This window comes from Melanostigma gelatinosum (assembly GCF_949748355.1).
Source record: "Melanostigma gelatinosum genome assembly, chromosome: 16".
In the NCBI taxonomy this organism is placed as follows: domain Eukaryota; kingdom Metazoa; phylum Chordata; class Actinopteri; order Perciformes; family Zoarcidae; genus Melanostigma; species Melanostigma gelatinosum.
Window position 1 is genome coordinate 14,450,204 of NC_136649.1, and position 17,603 is coordinate 14,467,806.

The following is a 17,603-nucleotide window of genomic DNA, read 5'->3' on the forward strand; positions in this document are numbered from 1 at the left end:
AGACAGCGGCTGTGGACAGAGCAGGTTGTTGTTGCAGTGATGGCTGAGCCGGTGGTACGGTGAGCTTTCATACCAAAGTGCTTTTGTGTTTATTTTGGAGCAAAAACAAAAGGACCATTGCTGCCGCGAGGTTCAAGGAGGCCGGAGCTGTGGGCAGACGCTGTAGTATGTGCATGTTTGCGTCACGGCGCTATTGTTACCTGGGAAATGTAGCGGCATCAGCAGACGATAGCACAGGACACATGGTGAAGGTCATTGCACGTTGGCAGGCAGTGAGTGCATTACAGAGCACCGAGTGTGACGCAAGCCTTTACACTTACCTTGTATGCTCAGTTTGACGCTGGCGTTCTAATTTATTTACCCGCTTGTCGGTGTGATGGTTGCCCATTTATTTGCTCTTTTATATACACGCATGAATAATGAATCAGCCTGTCAACCTGCTCTTTCTCTTGGTAAGTGCCTCTCTGGCTGCAGTCTGTCGCTGAATTAAATGTGTTTTAATTGGGAAGCATTTGGGTGTATAGACATTGTTGCCCGTTTACACACACTATTGTAGAGAGACGTGTTATAACAGAGAATGTAACAGAGACTGGCTGCTTTGCGAGCCACACAGGACAGCTGTTTTCAACTTAAGCCTGCTCTCCCACACACAGACGACTGTATAACACTGACACAGTCACACACTCAACAGTCGCACACTCCAACCACAACAGTGAGTCAGCGGACTCGCAGACCTACAGACAAACGCCTCTGTCAGCAAACACACAAACACATCTCGTCGCTGAGGAGAAGTTTCCATCCACTGGGTCACTTTCCATTTGTCCTCTTGTCCTCTGGCTGTCCTCTTGTCCTCTGTCTGTCTGTCTGTCCTCTGTCTGTCCTCTGTCTCTCTGTCTGTCTCTCTCTGTCTGTCTGTCCCTTGTGTCACATGTCCGTTCTCAGTCTTTGCCGTCTCAGAAGTTATGATTGGAATGACGAAGGAGGAGAGATTCGATGACTAATCGCTGCTATTTGCAGTTGTAGAGATTTTGCTGACGTCCGTGTGATGTTTTTATTCTTTCCCACCGTCTTCTTCTTCGATATGCACCCTTACATAACGCGCTGTCACTCCTTTGAATTTGCGACGGTTATTTTGAGCATCTAAGGAAGGGAGAAAATATTGTGTCGTTTGATGTGATCTTATCAGATGTGGAATATTTCACACCATTTCTGATCAGGCTGAATTCATGGCTCCGGAGAAGGTAAAGGTTTGTTGAATGTATATCATTATTTATTAATCTGCAGATTACTTTCTCGATTTATCGTTCAAAATATATTCAGTTTACTATAAAATAACTAGACAAAGAAAAGCAGAATTTTTAAGATTCATTTGGAAACAAAACATTTGTTTGTTTGTTTGCTGCAGATTGATGACAGTGTTTCATCTCGAGAGCAGACGTTTGTAATATATCTACATTCAATTTAAATGAAGTGTCATCCTTGGCAAGTCCTTGACATATGTATTACCTGCCTCAATGGACTGACTTGATCTGCTATTATTGGTGGCCATTTATTTAGTAACCCATTCTCTCTGCAGTGTTTTATTATTTAGAGAAAGGACAACAACAGACCTCTCACTCCCTGCTCATCAAACATGAATCAGGCCTGAGTTTTAATATGATCCAGGGCCAGCATTTCAAAACACTTGTTGTGATGCACTCTGACCAGTTGTAGAGGTGAAGGCAAGAGGCAGAGGAGCAGAGGCAGGACAGACGGGATGGATGTAGACGCTGACGGTGTCGTGTTCTGTGCCGGTAGGAAACCAGATCAGCATCTTGGCAAGGTTGAGCGATCCCGGGCCCAGAGCAGTGGGCTCAGGTGTGCCTGCTCCCCCAGCCTGGGCACTGGGCAGGTGGAGATGGGCGGCTCACATTGGCCTGAAACCTTAGAGAAGTGCCGGGGCTCAAGTGTCAGCTAAAGGTTAGCGCTGTGTCTGTTAGGGTGACGTAGAACAAAGGACAATGTCCTGGGTGGGGGGGTGGGGGGGGGTTCGGTCCAGTTACCATGTGTCCAAGACGACACGACTATGAAGTGATAAGATTAGAACAGAAGGAAAAGGACTCTCGATGGAATGTATAGGCCGACAACTTACTCGCTGAGGAAAAAGATGCGGAAATACTATCGCACAATGATCGGCCTCGTTATTGAAATTACGGGTCGAAGAAGTGTTGAGATATTGTACTTCCTAAAAGAAGCAATGCCACTGTGCAGAAAGTAAAAGTCCTGCAATCAAAATAGAACTCGAGTAAAAGCACAGTCATCAAAAAATATTTGAAGTCCCAAAACTAAAAGTACTCTTCAATTCAAAATGTCAGAATAATATATCGTGAGTTCAATTATTGATGCATTATTATACATATATATATATATATATATATATATATATATATATATATATATCATCATAATGTTGCAGCTGGTAAAGGTAGGGCTAGATTGGACGACTTCATGTATTCCTGGGTAATTTAATATATAATAATACAATCATAATTCATTTGTTGATTATATTTTTTTAATAACTGTAATCAAAAAAGTAACCAACAAAAGCTTTGCAATATATGCACTGCCTTAAAAAGTACAATATTTGCATAACATGACAGAAAATGGAAATACTCAAGTAAAGTAAAAGTACTTCAAACTTGTGTTCACTTTCCTTCACTGCCCATATGTTATGTATAATCCATCCATCCACACACTGAAACACAACATGCGTTGCACTTTGCCAGCTGTGCAGCCATGCTCCTATAGCTTTGCTCCAGTAATGCTTGATTACTACCAGGGCTGGGTGCTGTGATTAACTGCCGACAGACAGATAAAGAAGTCGGGTAAGACAGTGGTGAGCAGAGAGAAAGAGCTCATCTGTCTACGCTGTTGTAGCCTAAGGTAAGAGCTGTAGCACATCTTCACCACCTTATGTAATGTTGTGTAACTCTTTGGATTACTGTCGCCTCTTAAGTGTGTGAATCTACGTGAGGGACTGTGTGGACATGCTAGCACGTTAAGAGTGTGTGAAAATGTGTCTGCGTGTGTTTGTTTAAGTGCTGCTGGCTAGGAAAAGCTCCTCAATTTAAACCACAACTACCAGATTGGTGGTAATAGGATGAATGTGTCCCCTCATGCTGTAAACTGATTTCAATCTCCCTGCCGTGGACACACTGTCCCCGAGGGGACCGCAGTGTAGCGCCGCAGCGGTGGCCCTTGTCGATGCGGCTCCCCGCTCGAACTATTGATCCCGCTTTAGTAACACTTGCCCCAATTTACATGCCTCCCCGGCCCTCACAACTCACACAAAAGCTATTAATCATAAGTTGTTTTTGTTGTTCTGTAATACTGAGGATTGGCTGCTATGCTCATACTAATAGCTGCTTTGACAGAAGCCGTGAGTGTTTGGTCACCACACACACACACACACACACACACACACACACACACACACACACACACACACACACAACCTCCGAGTTTATCCACTGAAACATATTACCTCATCCAAAGGAGTCAGCAAGCTAACTGCAGGTTACAGACTTTTCTTCACTGGCCACAAACTCCCAAGTATAGAGACAACATTGGTGCAAAATCACTGAGACTATGTAGGCTATACCTGCCAAAAGCATATTAATATTACAGATTTAATGACAGTGATTAGAAATAAAAAAAATAAAAATAGACTGACTGTCAAATTCGTCCCTCGTGCGAGGAGGGAACAAAGTGTCATCTCTGAGAGGAGTTAAATACATAACGGTAAACCTTAACATTTACTGAACAGATTGGCTTGTTTTGCAGTGAGCTTTCCAGCAACTGTGTGTGTGTGTTTAGCTCGAGACTCTGGTTGTCTCTGTTATTTCCCTCCAGTCTGTCCCTTTTTCTTCCTGTCTGTAAGCAACAGGACATTTAACTGAACCACACACTGAGCCGCTCAGTAACAGGTTCATTGAGATGTGTGTGGTTCTGTGTTGTAGAATATGAAAAAAAAGTAATGGAAACATCTTCACATTTTGAGTATTTGTTTTATTTTCGAGGGTGTTCGTGGCAAAAGGTCTGCTGTGTTTTAAACATAATACATTTCCATGTCACGAGTGACAGTCGTAACTGCACGCAGACACAATCTCAATGGAAAGTTGCCTCTGTTTTGGAGCACAGTAATGGAAAGAATACGGAATGTGTGAGGCAAAAATGTGCTGGAACAAACATGCACGCAGGTATGAGGGTCATCATCCAGCTGTTATCTCTACAATCTGCCTCTCTGGTTCGACCTCATTAGACTGGATCCAGTTGGGCCCTTTAGGGAGGACTGTAATTAAAAACAAAGGTCCACATACTTAAGAAATACATTTTCTTGATTCTTCCAACATGATCTATTTTTAGTGTAACACTGTCCCTGACTCACCCCGAGGCTCCGTGGCCTAGTTTGTTACACTGAATAACCCTTCTTTACATCCCAATTAGGCTCAGTTAATCTTTCCATTTTGATCCAAAATGCCAAATGGTGTAATTCAACATAGAATTGGACTAGCTTGTGGATTACAGTCATGCCTACCAATGTTAAATACTGTACTATCTTAAATGAGAAATCAGATCAGAATAGAGCATTGTGACTCGGCCAGTGCAGATTCATACAAATCATGCTTGTAGATAATAATAATAATAATAATAACAATGCATTTTATTTGAAACGCACTTTTCATTAAAAAAAAAATCTGAGTGCCACAGAGCCAGTACATAGTAAAAACATAGTTAAAACAAACTATAATAAAAGAAGTAGTAAGCATAAAAAAAACAACAACAGTGAATGAACAGAAACACAAATAACTGACTGAGTTAGGGCTGCAACCAATGGTTCTTGTCACGACTTATTAATCTGTTTATTATTCTCTTGATTAATTGGTTAATCAGTTGGTCTATGAAATGCCGGAAACCCAAAACTATTGAGTTTACCATCATGAAAGACGAAGAAAAATAAATGATTATAAATTATTCATCGTCAATCTGTATTAGATCGCTACGTTTTGCTGTCCAATGCCATTCCAACAATGCGAAAGCCTGCATTTTGAAATCAAACTTGGGGTGATTGTTTTGTGGCCTTTCTGTGTGTGTTTAGTGTATTTGTAGTCAAATGGCTGATCAAAGGAATGATGGGATGTGTCGGTGTGTTTCAGCTGATGTCTCATGCAGTGACAGAGAACAAACTGAATATGTGAGCCCTGTTTAACTCCCGAAACTGCACAATGAGTCGACAAAACGCACTTTGAGCGCACTTTACCGAGAATACTCAGAATCTTGCATCGTTTTCGGTGTTCAGTGCGAGTTTATCCTTCATTGTGTTTCCCGTGCGAACAGAACAGGACGGGCCTGACGCTCTGCTAATTGTAAGTGATCCCTACACATTGAAGAAACGTAATCCTTCCTCTACATAAGGGGGGGGGGGGGACACCAGTCACAGTCATCTGTCACAGGGTTTACACCCAATGCGCCGCCACTTGACCGATTAATTACTTGGACGTAAAGTAGATATACTGTAAATACATTTAAATTCCTCAACTTTAGCTCAACACCTACTGTTCTCGTCAATCAGTGCTGTTTATTGTTCCGCTGCCCGGCTTTGCCCCCGATGACAATGCTCAATAGACCTGCACCTCATCCCTAAGCTGACTGATCTTTTCTTTGGATGATTGTGTGTCAGGACCACTTGCTGGTTCTGCGTTTGCTGCCTCCCTGTGTCGCAGTCATGTCCTGTTGCCACCGTCACGACAGCCTTTCCATTACCATCAGGAACATAACTGCCTCATTACCCAAAAGGCAATCAGCTGAAGGATGGCCCTGCTGCCACCGGCCGAAGTGGCTGCAGTTCACTAGCATGCTTTACATCTCTCCACATGGGATTGTTGTTGTGCGTGATTGCTTTCTGTCCCTTTTTTTTGGGACTTTTTTGTGCACGGTGTTCTTCACCTGAGGGAATGTTCAACTTCTATTTAACAACATAATACACATTTAAAATAAAAAAAAATACAATTTGTGGTTCAAGCATTGCAGTTCAACTCTATTTTCTTTGCAATTTGAAGAAGTCAGGCACATTGGCAGCAGCTAATTAGCATTTTCTCCCAAGAGGAGTTTGTTTACTATAAACTGTGTTGATATTTTTACTCTTGCAGCAGGAAATAGCTCTGTGGGTGTAGCCTACTCTATGGAGAAATAAAATACAGGAAACAATTGCACCTTTCCAAAAATGATGATGAAAATCTGTAGAAATTTTAAACACGGAGCCTAAAGTATATTTCTCTTCTGATGCAACGTGAAATATTTCATATAGCGCTTTGCTGATATTATCTTCAAGGGGCCTCTTCAACTCAAGAGATATTTGAGCTCTGCTAATTGTTGCAGCGCCACGTTTCACAAATGGTTGTCACTCGCAAATGGTTGTACACATTTGTGAGTTCTACATTTGTTCTTGCATTTCTCAAAAAATGGGCCGCAAGAATCGGAATTGATCCTCTTCGTGAAATGTGTCAAAATGAACGTGAGAGAGAAAGATGTGGTGAAACCGCTCCCCGGGCTTTCCTAGTTCTGCAGCAGCGGGCCCGAAGAGAATGTATCCTGTCGAGGTACACCACGGGGCGTTACCTAAAGGTGACATGGAGAAACATGTGGTCAGCGATGACGACAGCAACTTGCCGTTTTAATCGAGCCAAATTGTCGCCTATTAGAGAGCTGCGACTTCCCACCACCTCCTCTCGACTGTCTCCACCCTAAACACATCAGATTTCTCTTGTCGGATGAACAAAGCCAGTGAGTAAAACATGGACTTTAATGTGAGATGGAACCATGAGGGTGATGGCAGGTCAATACATTGTTTGTGAGATAAATCATGTTTTTGTCCAGCTTCTCCAATAGATGTTATCGGCCTTGCTGAGAATGAAAAACAAGAACATACTGTTCTCTTCTCCTCTCAGTCACTGCAAATACAGTAGTAGCAGGTGCTGGATCAAGCTGTGTGTGTGTGTGTGTGTGCAGTTAAAACCAGTCTATCTCTGGACAAGCCAGTCGTCCTTCAGTTGGGCTTCGGCCCTAATGGTGCTACCTGTGACATTACTCTACCATGCAAACGTGTGCGTGTGTGTGTGTGTGTGTGTGTGTGTGTGTGTGTGTGTGGATACCTACTGCAACATCACACACACGCGTACTCACAAGTCTCTCTCACACACACATGCACAAAGAGAACAAAGGGAGCGGGTTACAATGAGGTTGCAATGGCAGATGAGCAGGTCACTTTTCAGCCCGCTGTAACTCAACACCCCTCTCCTCTTCCTCGTTTACCCTTCCTCTTCCTCCTCGCAGTCCCTCAGGATGTCCGCTCATAGAGACCACATAAATTAGTGACGAGCACGCTCACTTGTTTCACTCCAAACGGCCGTGGGTGTATCGGCGTCAGTGGTTGAATACAAACAGTACATGCTATTTTGGAACATGATCTCGGAGCTTTCCCACATCTCTCCTCATGCCAAAACATCAATTTAGGTAAAGGAAGTACCCGCTGTGTGAGTGTGTGTGTGTGTGTTATCGGTTATCACACATGGAGTTTGATGACATGTGAGTCATAGTAGCTGGCTAAGGGCTCATGGAAAACTCACAGTATGAACAGGGGCTTAAGTGGGCTCTGCTGATTGGCCAAACAAGTGCTTTGTTGTCATTCTCAAGCTAATTGCAATTAAGCCTAAATCAGAGGAGTTAGCCTGCAAACAATAGCTGGTTGAATGTAGGAGGTAGATTCTAGATCGATACATTTGCTGATTATTTACCCCAAATCCTTAAAGGTGCACGAATCAATATTTTCAGACTAGCAGTGGAAAAAAAATACTTGGTGGAATGTGGAAGTTGTCTCAGCGCTATGGAGCTTTATAGCATTTTTAGCAAATTGTTTTAGTTTTACCTGGGGGGGGGGGGGGGGACTGATTTGGTCAATCGGCCTCCTGTTCAGTAGTAAAAAGCAGCTGTTTTCAGTGAAAAAGTTCCATCTGTTTGCAACAGCTGTAACGACACAGTGGACATTTACGTGTTAATGTTGCTCTGTATTACAGATGTGCTCCTGTGATGTACTTCAAACCCATCGAGTTGGGGTAGTCAATAGAGACTGATTCAAACAGAAATCTGGTTTGTGACCCTTTAACCTCTTTAATACAACGTTTTGACACATTTCTTCTGCTGTTTAAACACAATTAAAGGGAAGAAGCTATTTGGTTAACGACTATTTAGCAGTTGACTGTCAGGGGTGAGAGAATCAATGTTTCATGAGCAAACGTAACACGTGGTTGTGTCTGTTTTGTTGTGAGTCACACTCTCCCCTCTCCTCTGGCTTTTTTTTTGCGATCGCGGCGTTCTAATTGCTAAGTTACTCGGTAATTCTCCTCAAAACACGTAAAAGGAGTCGAGATATTCACACATTCCTGATTTGACCTCTTTGCTGTGCTTCTTTAGAATGCACCTTGTATGGCCAACTAGGCTCAAAATGGTATCACGGAGCCTGGAGGTGAAGTCAGCGCTGAGGTTTAGCCAGCAACCCCGAGGCGCGTAAGGGAAAGATGCACTTACATGGGGAGAAGAACTGAGGGGGGGAAAAACAGGAAGGGAAGCAGGGAAGATTATGAGTAAATTAATCAGCTTATTCTTGAAACGCAAATTGTTTTACCACAGTGTACACCACACCGCAGCATAACTGTGTTTCACAGCTTGCACAGTCGTTAACAACTCTGCGTGTGTCGGACCGGGTGATGATGTGATTTCTCTGCAGAGATGCAGAAGACTCCCGGTACTTTGAAGAGTATTCTCATTATAATAATAATTGCTAAAAGGTACTTGGCTGTAGTTTAATAGGCATCCATCGAGGACTGGAAAGTAGTCTTACTTTAATTATTAAAGGTCTTACAAATGATGTTCTTCAATAGTTTCCTGACAGCAAAGGACAATTAGTGTTACATCTGTTTGGATGTTTCCTTGGCGGTAGCAGAATAAATGTATTTGTATTTGTATTACAAGGTGATGTATGTCACAGTATGATAATATACAGCTACGTTCTAACATTGTACCTCTATTTTTATTTTTTTACATTTAGTGCTGACTTTACTTTCCTGTCTTGAAGTTACATGTTGCAAAGCAGTGTTAAACGATTAGTCGATTCACCAATTCATCGTTAAAGTCCAAGCAAATATTTGATGGTTACATATTCTCAGATTCTTGTCTCACAATGTAGAACAACTGAATATGTTTCTTTAAAACAACAGCAAATGACTTTGACTGATTGTGATGTGCACTCGTCACTGTTTCCAGATGCTTTATAGACCAATTGATTGGTTGAAGAAGAAAAAGTGACAGATAACCTAATCCTGAGAATAAAGCCCTCTAGCAGTGCACAGCTTCCGTCCAGGGTTCTTTGTGATGACGGCATGAACGTGCATTCAATCCTACTAATCGTTGAGGCCAGATGTGCAGTTTATGTGCGAGAGTTGGATTCATCCAAAGGACACGCAGAAGACAGAAGCGAGCTCTCACCTCAGTGTGCTGAGTTTACAGGTATAGCTGGTGGCTACCGTCGCGAAGCTGTCACTAATGTGCTGAGGCCATCTACCACGCACACCTTTCCATCCTGGTGAGAGGTGCTGTGTCAGCGACTAAAGGGGCGTGATGTGGGAGTGGGAGTGGCAGTCGTGTGTTTCCACTGGTGCCAGTGGGTGCACACGTGTGGCTGTCAGGACATTGGGCACACAAACAGATCAGAGGGAACGAGGCATTTTGTCTTTGCACACACTTTCAGTGGAAAGTGGTGGCGATGAAACTGGTCAGTCCACCTCTTGAAGAAGACTTTCATGGTCACGTTTGCGCCCGTGCTGAGAGACGGTCGGTTAGGAGACAAAGAACAGAGCTACTGCTGATTACTCAGAATCCAGCTCTCCCGGCGGCCCTTTTCCTTTCGCCCTCCTTCTGAGCTGCTTGATTGAGTTCACAGCCGAGGAGGCCACTTCGGTGCCCATGGAGAGGACAGAGTAACACAGGAGATGTGGGAATATATCATATGGGTACGGTGAAAGACATGTTATGCATGAGGAAGAAGGGGGGAGTGGTCGGAGATGGGAGAGAGTTGCATGAAGAGATGGGGGAGAGTGAGGAAAGAGGACTGGGAGACAGACGGCTTCGGAGGAGATTGCAGGCAAAATGAGGGGATAATTGAAATCTAATTTCCCCATTAACACAATAGCAAATGAAATGCCTGCAGAGCAGTTCGAGTGCCAGTGAATAACTTAAAGCCCCCAATTTTAGCTCACCCTAAAATGTCTCGCCAAAATTATGGATATAGTGCAGTGATAACGTCGATTGTGTTCAATATTTACACGAAATAGGCTCAATAGGAGTATTTGATAACATTTCCTGATGTAATTTTATATTTCTGAAGTAATCTGAAGATGGGGCTCTGTGAAATGTTTTCTTTGAGCATTCGCTGAAAACTGAATACACAGATTCGTCAATATTGAATTTAACTGTTGTTTTACCTATGTCTACTTGCTATTGTGTTTTATCCACATTCATTAACGGATAATGTTTTTTTTCTGCTTTTGCAGGAGAGGTTTGAGGCATTGTTTAGGAGCTACGATGAACAGACGACTTTCCAGATGTTTAAAAGCTTCCGGAGAATCCGGATCAACTTCAGCACCCCAGAGGCCGCTGCCCGCGCTCGCATCGAGCTGCACGAGTCCGAGTTCAACGGCAATAAGATCAAACTCTACTTCGCCCAAGTGAGTGTCAGTTAAGGGGTCTGGGAAAGGGCAGTCTAGACATGTACCGTCTAAGAGAGATCAGTGCTTATTTACATGGGAAGTTATGCGATAAGTGCATCATTCACAGACAGAAATTCACGAACACAAGAAACTCTGAAAAGGGAGAGTAAGACTGGCTCTCCTGTCAAGTCCTCTCACTTCCTCTTTTTTTTATTCTCTTCTCAACCCTCCTGTCAAAGCTCATCAGTCACATGATTGAACACATGAACGCATAAATTCTTGATTTCTCTTCCATCGTAGCTGCGTGTCTGTCTGTTGCCTTTTGGAGGAGAGAGGGAAAGAAAAACAAGGTGAAGTGTGTCTCCAGTACAAAGATAAGAAGAGCACATATCATCAGTACTGTGATGAAATTGTTATGCATATTCGCTTATAGTCACAAAAATAAGATTATTCTTATAAACTGTAGGTAAATCGATGTCTGGTCGTTTTGGTTTAAAGTGGACTAGATTTGGGTGAAAAGCAACAGATTTGACATCTAACTGGTGACACACAACCGTTTGAATGTCTTTATTTCGATGTGTAGAAAGACCAGACAACCCGTGGAAGTGCTGCACCCAAGCTCTGTTAAAATAACTGTGACTATCTATTTAAAGCGCATTCAAGCCCAGATGCCTGGACGTCATTTGGCCTGCGAATCTTCAAATACCTGCTTCCTGGGAAACCATGAGTCAACTTTTGATGCCCGTTTTATCACAAATAACATCACCAGTCATGACCCCTGCTGCGCCTCTCAGTACTTTGATGTTAGAGGATGAAGGGTTTTAGTGCTCAGACAGATTCCACATGTAGGTATTGTAATTATGGCAATTGGCTGCTATCGTAACACCAAAATCCTGTGGTGGAAGGACCCTGCAATTTAATACTTACAGACTGTGGCGCAAAACTAATGTATACAATAAACATACAAGAACTTTAACAACTGTCGCAAATTGACCCTTCTTTGTGGAGCATTGCGATTCAAAATTTAAAACATTGTTTCCATCAAATTGTCTACTTTCCCCAGGCAGTATGGGGTGAAGTTAGGCTGCATCTATGTCCACTATGTAGTGTTTTAAAGCAGTGAACCATGAGACAGGTGTATACATCGAGAGAACTACATGAGATGTTCTTTCTGCCTCTTCAAATCGCTTTGATCTCCTCTATAGAGCTCTACGGCCTTCATCAGTTGTCATCTCCTCTCCGATAGGTCCAGAGTGGCGACGAGGACATTGACAAGTCGTACCTGGCCCCTCCCCAGCCCGTCAAACAGTTTCTGATCTCGCCGCCTGCCTCGCCACCTGTGGGCTGGAGCCAGAGCGAAGACGCTACGCCCGGCGTCAACTACGACCTGCTGTGTGCAGTAGCCAAGCTAGGACCAGGTCAGTACTCTGTAGATGTGTGTGCAGTATGCTCCTGCACACAAATGAAATACAAAGACATGATTTACAAACACGCACACAAAGAAGGTTTGTAATAAATCTGATTTGAGTCACCCAGAGAGAAACAGGAAGTAGTTTCATGCTCCTCAGCTGGGTGATATAGAAAGGGTATTTGTCTCGGAAGCAGTTTGACAAAAAAAGAATTGGAGTGAACATTGTTGAATCATTACAGTAGGCATTTCAAAGCAGTATTAGGGTCTAATTTACCAGATCACAGATGCAGTTGTGTGTAAGGCTGCCATTACGTACTTATATAATGTCATTATGAATTGAGGGTCCTTTTAAAATTGATCTTTCTATGTGAAACGTCTGTCAACGTAGATTCTCCTGCTGCAGTGTTACTGTGCACATGGTCTCGGTCAGGCAGCGACATGAAGAATAAATAAATCAGCTTGAAGTCTGTAATTTACAGCCGCAGTGCTGGCCACCATCCGTCATTGTCAAGGGTGCTTAACCTTCACTTGCTGCTTTCTGACGTCTCTAAAGAAATATGCATCAGGCCCAATATTTGTGTGTGTTTGCTGATGGATTAGCATGATATAATCGTTAGCATGTCTAGTTCGCTAGCTTACTACCGACAGTGTTTCAGCCAAACACTGCTGAGTACTGAGAACAATGCTGCTTCTTTTACTTTTGTATTGTCTTCTGCAGGGATCATGTTTTTGCCTGCGACCTGGTGGCGCTAGCCTCACTCTTTTAGCATGATATAATGAACAGTATGTACCCATTATGTGCCTATTTAAAAAAACACTTCTTGTGAGGCTCTGATTTTTGGTTTTGAAAATCAATCAGCTAGGGACAGCCTATTTTTAGCAAACCCATGGAGCTAGCGTTAGCACAGCTCAGCCCCGTTATATTTGGAAGGTTTTGAGCAGCCTCGGTCCCCAGTCAGCTTCTCCGCTCCGAAATAATGACGCCGCTGTCTGCCTTGTCGACAAGATTTGAGATTGCAGCAACCTTTATTAAATGTCACCGCACACGCAGGAAAAGTTGTGTAACATCCAACGATGTCTGCCCGTGTTTGTTGTTTATGTGGGCTCGTGATGATTAAGTGGAAAACATCACTTCAAACATGTTCGGTGTGATAAAACCTATTGTGCTGTAACATGCAAAGCAGTATGTTTTACACACACTGACTAAATGAAGGAATGAAAAGGTTATAGAAAGTATAAACGCAAATATGGCATTAACAATAAATGTATGAGAGAGAAGGGAATATGTCAAATGAATAGAACTATGTTAGAAAAGCATGTCAGATTTCTCATATGATTCACGACCAGCGTAGCGTATTTTCCCAAGCTTCAGACACGACATCATGATCTCGAGCCATTGAGAGTGTGTGTGTGTGTGGGGGGGGGGGGGCAGCTTCCTTCCTTCTCAGCAAAACTGCATGTCTAGCTGGAAAACTTCTAAAAGATAGTTGAACACTATCTTTTTTTAATCATCAACTAAAAGATTATTAACCTTCCCTCATACTAACACACACACACTGTCCAGAAAAGACTTTTTGACACGTCCTGCCGTTACCATAGCAACAGGAGGACTCAGGAAATGTCTTTGTTCTTTGCCTCACATCCTGGCGTCTGAAATCAGATTAGCGCCGAGCTGCAAGCACGGCGCGCTGACTCCCTCTGTCAACTCCCGGCGGTAACAGCAGGACTCCATTCACCGTCCGTCTCTCTGTTTGGCACCGCCGTGAAAAAAAGCTGCGAGACCAATTTCCTCCCGTCTGCCAAGCTGTCTGATCTCAACTCAATGGAAACTGTGATACAATCTAGCAAGTGTTTGTTTTCAATCTGAGGGTCTGCTGAGTTTGGCATCTGGAGAAATGGAAGGCTATTCTAGGGAAAAGGGTCTCTTTGTTTTCTCTAGAAGCCATGTGCTGACGTGATCTTCAATGCAATGCCCACAGACAAACAGGAGAATATGTTGTGCTGTAAAAAGATCCCCAATGTGTAATGAATACACAATAATACATAATAAACTATCAATAGTGATGGATGAAATATTCACAAATGTTCCTTCAGTAAAGCTATTAATACTCATTTCCAAGTAAAAGTCCTGCATACCCGTTAAATAAATAAATGATCATTCTGAATAGTTGTATCAACTAAATGTGTTTGGGTATCAAAAGTAAAAGGCACTTATCATTAAGAATCTCAGATTAATATATATATTATGGGATTATTATAATTGATGCCTGGATTTAAATGTTCTATCTCTAAATACTGTTTTATACTGATAATCAAAAAGTACAATATTCCCTATGAAGTAGCATCAAATGGAAGTATTGAAGTAAATAGCCTCGAATTTGCAATTAAAGGATAAATTGTTCTTTCAATCTTTTTTTCTAGTTGTCAGAAATATCAATAAAAACTAAAAACTACTTCCCTACCCTGTCTATTGCCCAAGATGTAAATCTTTAAAAAAATATAATGTTTTATTTATTTAAATGGATAAAAACATTTCCTCAAACAGCTGGAAACTATAGTTGTTAGTAAACAATATTCAAAGAGGAGTAAATTACGCATTTGTTAGGTACTATTTTAAGCAGTGCATTTATACATAGTTGGTTCTCTTTTTAGACAACAGTGGAGATTGCTGGCACAGAGGAATGAAATATACCAGGCTTTGGTTCTTTGACTTTAGGAGGATAACTTCATTGTTGGTCTTGGTCTTTTCATGGGATTTGTTGACAACGAGATAAGTCTTAAGGACAGCACTTGAATAAATGTACTGACTGAGAGAGTATTTCACGTAGAATTTTCTTTAGTAACTCCTGCTCTCCCTCCCTCTCATCCAGGTGAAAAGTATGAGCTCCACGCGGGGACAGAGTCCACCCCCAGCGTGGTCGTCCACGTGTGCGAGAGTGAGATGGAGGAGGACGAGGCGGCGCGGCCAAAGCAGCAGATCGTCCAGACCAGACGTCCAGAGGAACCCCCCAAAGTCCTCAACTAGAGAGGCCTCAACCACCGCCCCGACACCGGCGCGGGCCTCCGACCGCCCCTTAAACCCGCAACACACCTGCCCTCTCTCTCTCTCGCTCGTCTCTGCACTCGCAGAGAGCGTCGATGCCCCTCATTTCAGTTCAACTACAAGCGAAAAACAAAACCAACAAACATTGCTCGAAGACGGCGTTTGTGGGGAGCGTGGCGATGGAATGAGGTGGCTTGAAGGGGATGGATGAGAATCACACACACACTCATCACATTCTGCGGACCGCGTGGGGAGCGGCGGGCACGCTTGCCTCCACCCCACCAACCCCCCTGGTTTTCAGCAAAAAAGGGGTGGAATTACCTGTCCCAACGCAGGCACCTGTCACGTATCACACACACTCAGCTCTCATTGCTAGTCCTGCTCAGTAGCTTGCTAGTTAGTTAGCTTGTTAGCTTGTACCTCTCCCTTCGTCTCACAGTCGTGTACAATAATCTTTGGTTAAACAAAGACATTTATATTTCTTCTTCTTTTTTTACAATAAATTGTGTTTTCAGATTACACATATATATATATATATATTCATATATATATATATATATTAATATATATATTAATATATATTAATATTAATATTAATATATATATATTAATATGTATTAATATTAATATTAATATATATATATATATATGTATATATATATTAATATATATTAATATATATTTATGTATCTTTTTCATCCATTTTCATACCTGCTGGTTTGTCGCTTCAGCTTGTATCAAGATTGAGTGTGTGATGTTCCTGCTCTTGTCTGCATGTATATACTGTGTTACAAAAAAATACGTACAGAAACACAAATACTAACAAAATATATCAAGAAAAAGGAACCTATTTAACATCACACACAGCACGAAGCGTCATATGTGACTCACAAAGTTGTGGTGTCTGTTTGACTTTTTGTTTTCTGCTTGTTTTTTGGCTTTTTGTCTTTTTTTTTATTTGGAGAGGTGTTGTTTTTTGCTGAACTACTAGATGTGTATTCTTACAATGTATTTGATACCCCCACACTTTTTGCATGCTTAAATACTTCTGTAGATGATGAGCTGAGGTGTTCTTTTGATTGTTGTTCGTGATGACAGGGAAACAGTGTGACGCTTTTGACGCAAGTGCATATCCCCGCGCAGAGTTGAAAGTGACGTCTTAGAGCGGGGGGGGGGGGGAAGCTGAATGAGTTTTTTCGTAAGATTGACAGTTCAGTCTTCAACTTGGTGGCAAATTCGCTTCTGTCGCCGTTGTTGAGATCTGATGAATCAGAGACAGTTCATCCCCTTCGTTTTCTTCAAGGGGTTTGGGATGTGGATTTTCTTTTTCTTTTTTCTGATTCCGTTTGTTGTTCTTGACATCTCTAATGTTTGATCAAACTCACTTTCTATGTGTCAGGCTTTCTTCTGAAACCTACTACTGCTTGTTTTGCACCGAGTATCTTTTGATATCTCCGAGAAGTTGCGGATGATCTCGACCTGCCTCCTGCTGCGCTCCAGAATACTGCGCTGTTTCTCGCTGTAAATAGCTGAGCAGTCTGTGGAAGTCGTCCTTTTACATTTTGTAGTTTATCTGACAGCATTTTGCTGAGAAAAGGGGAAAATTAGGTAGCCTCATGAGATATCAACCAAAGCATTCACTCACCCCATCTTGTCATGACAAACGATTTGTCTTACTCAGCCGATGTATATTGGTAAAGTGAGCAGAAAGAAATCATATTTTCCCAACACAACTTATTGCATTGTTTTTTATTTTATATTAGCAGATATACTTTTTTGCAGTTTCTAGTTCAGTGGAAAGTTGAACAAATCATAAACCTTAAATATTTTCCTTTTTTTTTGGATAATTCTCCTTACAGTCCCGTATCATATCAGTGTTTCACCTCGTTTATTTGGTGAAATATTTCAGCGCTTTAGAAGCAACATGAACAAATGTTCCTCACAGGGCTTTTGGCTGCGAGTGGAGTCCAAACCATGTTTGTCATTGGCAGCATGAAATCTAAAACTACTTTTTTGCTGTGTAACAATATTGGTAAGCAAAAGACCTTCTGCATGTGAGCACTTTATTGTGTTTTGTTTGTTTCCTTCACATCAAATAGTCCTTCTTGAGACAAAGTAGGAAGCACATTGCATTTCTTCTGTTTCTTTATTGTGTTTTCTTTTCTTTTATCTCAAGCTGAACACCTGGTTAGCCTTTTCACCAGCATATTGCAGTGAAACGCTCCACTCCCTTTTTGCTGGTGTGAACCTTTGAGAACTTCAGGCCTTTTTGGGTCTATGGAAGTGTACCACTATAAAGGTGTAGACCTGCAGTACAGTTGTAGGTTTTAAATGACGCAGGATGAGTAAA

General features: G+C 42.1%; 1 protein-coding gene across 2 annotated transcripts in view; it reads left to right on the forward strand.

Moving 5' to 3' along the window:
• The window catches only part of rcan3 (regulator of calcineurin 3), a gene marked incomplete at its 5' end in the record, with an annotated part of 31,116 nt that extends 15,442 nt beyond the window's left edge, over positions 1-15,674 (forward strand). For both annotated transcript variants that reach the window (XM_079286297.1, XM_079286298.1), the window contains 3 exons: positions 10,644-10,817; positions 12,046-12,217; positions 15,081-15,674. In XM_079286297.1, coding sequence (XP_079142423.1) covers positions 10,644-10,817; positions 12,046-12,217; positions 15,081-15,235 — 501 coding nt within the window. In that variant the 3' untranslated portion in view covers positions 15,236-15,674. The remainder of the gene's footprint in view (positions 1-10,643; positions 10,818-12,045; positions 12,218-15,080) is intronic.
• Positions 15,675-17,603: the final 1,929 nt, after the last annotated feature.